The sequence below is a fragment of the Zootoca vivipara genome, chromosome 2, assembly GCF_965207765.1.
Source record: "Zootoca vivipara chromosome 2, rZooViv2.hap1.1, whole genome shotgun sequence".
NCBI lineage: Eukaryota > Metazoa > Chordata > Lepidosauria > Squamata > Lacertidae > Zootoca > Zootoca vivipara.
Window position 1 is genome coordinate 26,967,513 of NC_142584.1, and position 8,610 is coordinate 26,976,122.

The following is an 8,610-nucleotide window of genomic DNA, read 5'->3' on the forward strand; positions in this document are numbered from 1 at the left end:
TGCCCGGCGAGGAAGGGTGTCTCGCCATGTCTCCGCCTGCGCGGAGATGGGTGGTGTCGCCGCCGCCGCCGCTGCTGCTGTTGATGCTTCTGGGGCTCTGCTGCGCTCGGAGTGACCCGGGCAGACCTCGCAACGTGCTGCTAATAGTCGGTGAGCGAGCAGATTGTGGGGCCCAGGGCAGCCGGGGTGCTGCTCTCTGGAGATTAAACCCCCTGAGAGCCAGGCGCCCGCGCCGCCTCCCCCTGTTCCCCACTCAGTTCGCCCTCGCGGGAAGTAGCCCTGAAAGCTCTGAGGAGGGAAGTATGAAACTTAGGGGAGGGGCCGGACTTGCGCCCCCCCCCCACCCAGTATGGACTACTAGGCGCTAAGATATGTCCCACAACCACCATTCCCTTCTCATGCCCCTCTTGGTTGGGGCACTTGGTGCACCAGTCAAAGCATGTTGTTGCCAACTTCTTTTCAGCTAGGGCTACTGTGCTGTTAACAGAATTCAGCAGGCACAGCTGTTCCCAGACTGGAGATGGTAGGCCTGTGTTCTGCTGGGGGGGCCAAGGAGTCCTTATGGTGGGCACTGAAGAGCTCGACGGGCATTAAGAGATATTGGGGTTTAGCCATAGGTAGTGTAAGTGAGAGAGCATGTGAATTGCATATAGACGCTTGGACCTATGCCTGGTTGCTCTAAAGCAGGCATCCCCAAACTGTGGCCCTCCAGATGTTTTGGCCTACAACTCCCATGATCCCTAGCTAACAGGACCAGTGGTCAGGGATGATAGGGATTGTGGTCCAAAACATCTGGAGGGCCGAAGTTTGGGGATGCCTGCTCTAAAGCATACCCTTGGACCTATGCCTGGTTGCTAAAGCATACCCTCTCACATTGGGATGTCCTAATAAAAAGTGGGACATTCCAGGATCAATTTATGTAAAGCCTGGACTGTCCCTGGAAAATAGCGTCACTTTGAGGGTCTGTCTAAAGGCTTTGGTAATACAGGCCCAGCAGTAACCAGGATTGTGTGAAATCTGTTGTATTCGTTTCCCCTTTTCCTCCTGCTGCAGTTCCTCTTTTGTCCCACAAACTGATTTAATGGAGCATCAGCTCATATGCTCACCTGTTGGGTGGCTCAGTTTCCAGGGTTGACTTTTCCACTGTGACTGCATGACTCATTTGCTAGAGCATCTGGGGATAATGTTGCTAATGGGTGCTTCCACACAACAGTTTATTCAGGACTCAGGTTTTGGGGTGTTTTTTCTTTTTTCTTTGCAGAGGCCACACAACGTTATCCTCATCAAAATGCTGTTCTATAGTATCTTCTCATTTAATCCGGATTTACCATTTCGGGGGGGGGGGGGATCCATGAAAGGGTAAATCCAGATTAAGGGCAGGGATGGGATTTTGATAAATACAGTGTCATGTTATTGCATGCATCCACAGTAAAGGGTGCCATGTGGAAGCACCCTGTAAATTGCTTGAGTTTGGGGTGCAGCACAAAATTTCAGTTTTGTTAGGGAGTTGGGCACTGCTGCTTGAGCTGCAGAACTTGGCCCCAAACCCCCAGCTACCTGGCTCATAGCTACCATTGTTCATAGGCAACCATGGCGTTGCAATGGGGACACTGATTTCACACCTTGACCTCTGACCCTTCCATGGCAGCTGACGACGGTGGCTTTGAGAGCGGCGTGTACAACAACACGGCCATCAGCACCCCAAACCTGGATGCCTTGGCCCAGCGCAGCTTGATCTTCCGGAATGCCTTCACCTCCGTCAGCAGCTGCTCCCCGAGCCGGGCTAGCATTCTCACAGGCCTGCCTCAGGTAACACTTGCCAGGTGGCCATAAGGGAACTGCTTGCTCAGCCCTTTTCTATCACCTTGGAACTCCCTTCCCTGCCTGCCCTGCTCATATTGTGAATGGTTCTCTCTTATCTGCAGCACCAGAATGGGATGTATGGGCTCCACCAGGATGTGCATCACTTCAACTCCTTTGATAGTGTTCGGAGCCTCCCCCTGCTGCTTAGGCAGGCAGGGATTCGGACAGGTAAGCTGGTAGGAGCAGGAGAATTCCTCCCTGCAAATTCACTTGCAGCTCAAGATACCACTCCTCTTCTTCTATAGGGGATCTGGGAAGGGCAGCCTCCACACCACACAAATAATTTTAGTTCTTTTTTCTTTGCAATCAGCTAAGAAAATGCAATTTACAAAAAGCAATAAAACCATTTTTTTTAACAAAATAAAAAAATTCCTTCAGTAGCACCTTAAAGACCAACTAAGTTTTTATTTTGGTATGAGCTTACTTGTGCATGCACACTTCTTCAGATACACAGAAACACAGTGCTTCTCTAATCCCTCATTTATAATGTGCATTGATGAGTTTTAGCCCCAGTTCTGTGGTTGTACATAGATGGAGAAAGGATTCTATGTATTTTATTTTATTTTTAAAAAAGATTTTCTTGGTTTGCAAAAGTACACGCCTTGTCTCTTTTTTAGGTTGTAGAGTCTTTCTTACACATCAGTTAAATTTGTTGTGAGACATTAGTGCTGAGTACAGTATAAGGTTGGGGAAGGAGAGAAGGGGAGGCTTGTATTCTTTTGTACAGTGTGCTTGTGAGGTTTTGTGTCAGCGTCAACTGGGTAGGTCCTCTTTCTATTCGTATACAGTCATACCTCGGTTTGAGAACGCTCCGGTTTGAGTACTTTCGGTTTAAGTACTCCACGGACCCGGAAGTGTTTACTTCTGGGTTCCGTGGCGCACACATGCGCAGAAGCGATCTTCGCACACACACGGAAGAGGCACTCGGTTTAAGTACTTTTCAGGGAGCGAATGGCTCCCCGGAACCAATTGAGTACTTAAACCGAGGTACCACTGTGTTGCATTTCCTTGGTAGTGAGAGGTATTGTGGGGCAAGGTGTGGTTGGGTGCCTGTGGTCAGCTGCAGTGGGGTTTATTTTATTTACCCCGAAGCTTCCACCAATATTTTTCTGCCAGGGACTGCCCTCCTGTCATGGGAAGGGGTGGAGCTTCCATCATCCGTGTTTTGGAGCATGCTCAGTCCACAACAGAAAAGCGAGTTGAGTATACGTGCATACATGCCTTTCCTGAATACCCCTTCACTCAGAATCTGGCTCACCTTGGCACAGATGAGAAGACGGCATTATCATGGCATACTTGGTACTGGGATACATACAACCCCCCCAAGTACAGAATCCAACAGGGCAAGCATCATATGTGGAAGGTGATGCATGCTATACAAGTAGCTCCTCTCTAAAATCCATGGAAAGCGTTCTTCTTTGTCACCACCTCCATGTATTCTAAAGGAGAAACCAGCGATTATTGCACAGTAACACAATTCTTGCACATATACACATAGAGCTATTTACATGCGTGTACTTATGCTAAGTACAAAATGTATTCCATGTCAAATGTACCATATATGAAAGAGACTGGTTTTAAAATGAAGCTTAATCTGAACCAAGTTTCTCCAGGGCTTAGTCCCTAATCATGTTTTCCATACCAGAGGCTAAGCCTTGGCACACGGGAGTGCATTCTGTACATGCTTAGTCTCCCACCACCCAGTAACCACATTCAGGTCATACACATGCATTCCTCTCCAGTTGAAACGAGGCCTACATTTTTGCAACCGTATTTGCTTGCATCTCTTCATTTGGGATTGAGATAGCCTGAGCCTTGGCAGGAAGTGCTGTTTTAGGAAACCACAGTTCTTGGGAGCCAGTCAGTAGCTCTTAGACAACAGAGACCTTGTGTTGGATTCATCTAGGGCAAGCTTCCTCAACCTCAGCCCTCCAGATGTTTTGAGACTACAATTCCCATCATCCCTGACCACTGGTCCTGCTAGCTAGGGATCATGGGAGCTGTAGGCTAAAAACATCTGGAGGGCCGAGGTTGAGGAAGCCTGATCCAGGGTAACCACTAGCTCCGAAGTGCATCAGAGCGCTGGTGGATTTTTATGTGAACTATTAACTTTTCCTTGCTCTTGCATCTAACTGCTGGTGTTTGTCTGCTTCAGGGATCATTGGGAAGAAACACGTCGGGCCAGAGGCTGTGTATCCCTTTGACTTTGCCTACACCGAGGAGAACGGCTCTGTCCTGCAGGTGGGGCGGAACATCACCCGAATCAAGCTGCTGGTTCGGAAATTCCTCCGCAGCCAGGAGGAGGAGAGGTAAGAGATCCCATCATCGGGTGCTGGTATTGCATTGCAGGCTCACTACTTGCGTAGACCAGGGCACTCTGGCACACACAAACGGAATTTAAGAATGCACAGCCATCAGTCTACATGTTTGTTGCAGGAAAATTTACGCAAACCTGAGAGGCAAAAAAGGGAGCTTGGGGAAAATTGGTGGGGTTTATTTCATGGAGGATGAAAAATCAGGACAGAGAATCAGCAGAAAAACTGAAGGGAGCAGAGGCTGAGGGCTGCAGTTAGCAGAAAGAGGAACCTCAGCAAAGCTGGAGGACGCCCAGAGTACTTTTGCTAAAAGTGGTGGAGATGATGTTTGTTGTCTCAGGCGTTTGAGTGCATTCACACCTCCTGCGTTTTCAACTGGCAGGCCTTTTTTCTTGTATGTTGCTTTCCACGATCCACACCGCTGCGGCCACTCCCAGCCCCAGTACGGAGCCTTCTGCGAGAAATTTGGCAATGGAGAGCCTGGAATGGGCTGGATCCCAGACTGGAAACCCCAGCACTACAGCCCAGATCAAGTGCAGGTGAGACATGGAATGTGAGATACAAGAGGAAGGGCGGGATATAGATTTAATAGGTAATTAAGTAAAGACGCGTGGGCCAGATTCAGCAACCCCATTCCACTAGCAGAAGCCGTCACATGGGCTCCTGTCTCTATGTGCTCCTCCTCATAACAGCGCACAGGGGAGGGGAGGGAGGTTGTTCAGCCTGGCAAGCAGAAATGCATGTGCTGATGGATCGATCTCCATAGCGCTGCATTGAATTCCACCCTTTTCTTCTCTGCCATGGAACCCTGGGAGCATGTGCAGCGTCCCCTAGCCATCCCCATTGCCGGACCAGGAGTTGTGCAGCAGATCATTTGTGCCCAATGGAGGGAGGTTAGCCATGGCCATTGCAATTTCTTTGTGGGCCTTTATTCCCTTGGTTTCCCTTCCTGGTGTAGCTTCTGGTAACAGTTGCCCCCCCTTTCTGCCCTCAGGTCCCATATTTTGTACAGGACACGCCAGCTGCTCGTGGGGACCTGGCAGCTCAGTACACAACCACTGGGCGCATGGATCAAGGTAGGGCGGTTATTGAATCAGAGCAATCCTGCCTGCAGGAGTGGAGAGCAAGGCTGGAGAGGCAGCGCTCTTGAAGCAAGAGTGAGAGCTTAGGTGTGTTCAGGGAGAGTCTGGTGCATTTTTGCACATTTGATATACCATGTGGCATCTCTTGTGCTTAAGGACCTAAGGCAGTCCTTCTGGAGAAACATCTGCTCTGGAGGGAGGGGTGGCAATCAAGTTCTCTTCAGCACAGGGATGCATCTGGCCTCCAGGTACACACATGTGCTCGAGTTGGCCTTTAAAACGCTGGAAATCCTAGTGAGGTGTGGAAAGAAAGCACTAAGCGACTCCATACATTATATCTATGAATTTCATTATCTTTTTTTAATATGGTTTTATTGATTTTATATCAACTACAAAAAAGAGAAAAATCAGAAATCAAAAAGAAAAAGAGGGGGAAAAACATTTCTTTAACAATATCTAATATAATTCTTAATCTGTCGACTTCCTCCTTCCCTCCCTTCCACGCTTCTATTTATAACTAATACAGCACACTCTATCTCTTAAACCATTTCTTCTTCTAACACACTTATTAAAAAAAAATTCTTGATCCATTTTAACCACACATTCCCAATCATTCAAAATGTTTTTTGGATTTAGAAATCTTAACAATCATTTTACATTTATACTTATTCCCCTCTTGCTATATCTAAGTGCTTCTTCAGCCTCTTTGTACTTCCATTTCCCTTATTGTTTATTATTATGAATTTCATTATCTTCAGCATTTGTGGTTAGCAATATCCAGACTTGGCTGCCCCAACTGAGTGAAAATATTTCATGCTGAGCAGCTGGATGAGCTGCTTTTGGCTGCTGGAAAGCAAGTCCCATTCAGTAATTAGATGGTGGTGATGAAGCTCCCATCTGATCAGAGTGGTTCACTTTGCAGACGAGAGTTCTCCTGAGCACAGTTGTTGGTGAAGGCTGCTACATGCCTTTGGCGCAGCACCCTCAGGTCTCTTTCTGTGGCACATGTAGGGATTGGTCTTGTCCTAGAGGAGCTGAACAACGCCGGCTTCCACAACACTACCCTTGTAATCTACACTTCCGACAACGGTATCCCTTTCCCAAGCGGCAGAACTAACCTGTACTGGTCAGGTACGGCTGAACCCCTCCTCATCTCCTCGCCTGAGCATCCTTCGCGCTGGGGACAGGTCAGCAGTGCCTATGTCAGCTTGCTAGGTGAGAGCTGCTGATTTACCAACTCCTGTATTGGCATCGGGGAAGTGTGAGGCAGGGGAGGGCTTTGAATGTGAGGAAGAGACTTTGGGGGGTGTCCAGACAACCGCGAACTGGCTTCCATTTTGCACCCATCTGTTCTGTGTATTTATTTTTAACTTACTTTTATTTTTGATACTTATCCAAAGCTATACAAAAGTTCGTACCCAATGCAAAGTATATTTTTTATGATGCACGATAACAAAAGAAACACTTTAAAAATCTAATCTAAAAAGGATCAAAAACAAAAAAGAAAAGAAAATGGGAAAATTTTTTTAAAGACTTCCAGTTCTATGTCCTTCAGTTGCATATAGTATTTATCTATTAAACTCCCAACTATTCTGTTTTCTGTAAGCCAATATTTTTTCCTATCTTCATTTTTTTAAAGAAAATGTTATCATTTTTTTCCATTTTTAACATCTAAATATTTTTTCCAATCTTCAAATCCAGATATTACAAGTTCAGCAAGAAGTCCATAGAAAGTTTCCAATATTTAATAATTGTGTTTTATTTACTATGCATACTGCTGGATTGCAAATAAAATGTCTAAAGCAGTTTAAGATATCTTTATTGTCATTGTCCCCTTGCGGGAACAACGAAATTACTAAATTACTTAACAACAACAGTAACAAAAAGCCATTTACACCGGGTTTAATTGTGCATTTTAAATGGTTGATTTTTATTGTGTTGTTTATAGTCATGTTAGATTGTACACCCTTTGGGGAGGAATTTCTTCTTTTAATTGTGGGATTGAGCCACCTACTTTGGCAGTGACATTTAAATAAATGTTGCTGTTATTATTGTTATTATATTATGCTTGACGTTTTCCCTTCCTCTCTGTAGACATGACCCCCACCATTCTGGACTGGTTCTCTGTGCCGTACCCCAGTTACAGCCTCTTTGGGAAGCGGATGGTGCAACTGACCGGGAAGTCCCTGCTGCCAGCGCTGTCTCTGGAGCCAGCGTGGGCCACAGTGTTTGCAAGCCAGAGCCTCCATGAAGTGACCATGCACTATCCCATGCGGGCCGTGCAGCGGGGGCCCCTGCGCTTCATCCACAACCTGCAGAACCGCACGCCTTTCCCCATCGACCAGGACTTCTACGTGTCACCCACATTCCAGGACCTGCTGAACAGGACCCAGGCAGGGCAGCCCACACACTGGAACAAGACGCTGCATGGCTACTACTACCGGGAACGCTGGGAGCTGTACGATCACAGCCTCGACCCCACGGAGAGCCGCAACTTGGCTTCTGACCCCCGCTATGCCCAGGTCCTAGAGGAGCTCAGGGGGCTGTTGCTGAAATGGCAGTGGGAAACAGACGACCCCTGGGTGTGTGTGCCCGACGGAGTTCTGGAGGATAAGCCCAGCCCGCAGTGTCGACCGCTGCATAACGAACTGTGATTTTCCCCCTCTTCCCTTTTGTGGTGGCTGCTAGTTCCTCATTCATATGAGCAGCGCTAAGGAAAGCTCTGACTTGCAAAGGCTTGCAGTTTGCAGAGCTAAGCACTGTTGCGTTTGCAGCTGTGGGAAGAGCTGGAGTTAGCAAGACGAGGGTGGTTTCTTATGTGCCCGCCTTCTTAATTGCTGCAGACATATCAACCGTCTTAGCCAGCCCTCCATTGCCAAAATGTTTGCTGCCAAAGGGAATAATGTCGCAAGTGCCAAATGGAACAGCCAGCAGGTGCTGCTCTACAGAAATGGGCTGGTCCGATCCAGGCTGTGATTTGCACGTTCAGAAACAGTGCCTTTTGCAGGAATGTGTACAGGAATGCGTTAGGCCTAGATGCGGTTGAAAAATTTAGGAGAGTACCCCGTACAGTCTTCTGAAGAGGATTGCACATGGCGGAGTCACTTAAAAGCACCCAACTCCAAAACCTGCCAGTAGGTGGAAAGCTAACATGCAGTTCCTCTCCATGCTTTTCAGACTGCTACAGGCCTATGAGACGTTTCTAAACAGTAAGTTTGAAAGAGCTTTTTATGTGGCTCCTACTGAATATTCAACCAACAAATAAAGCAGATTACTTCATTGAGCTGATAGTCCTTCCCTTGTTACTACAGCAATGACAGTCACTAGAATGTCTTCTGGTTTCTCCTACA

The 8,610-nt window shown here is 47.3% G+C and overlaps 1 protein-coding gene across 1 annotated transcript; it reads left to right on the forward strand.

Moving 5' to 3' along the window:
• Position 1: 1 nt before the first annotated feature.
• SGSH (N-sulfoglucosamine sulfohydrolase) lies at positions 2 to 8,543 on the forward strand. Its single transcript, XM_035104164.3, has 8 exons — positions 2 to 150; positions 1,649 to 1,809; positions 1,926 to 2,031; positions 4,019 to 4,172; positions 4,561 to 4,717; positions 5,173 to 5,254; positions 6,272 to 6,475; positions 7,355 to 8,543. The coding sequence occupies exons 1-8, from the start codon at positions 27 to 29 to the stop codon at positions 7,912 to 7,914; spliced, it is 1,548 nt and encodes a 515-aa protein (XP_034960055.3). The 5' UTR covers positions 2 to 26; the 3' UTR covers positions 7,915 to 8,543.
• The last annotated feature ends 67 nt before the right edge of the window (positions 8,544 to 8,610 follow it).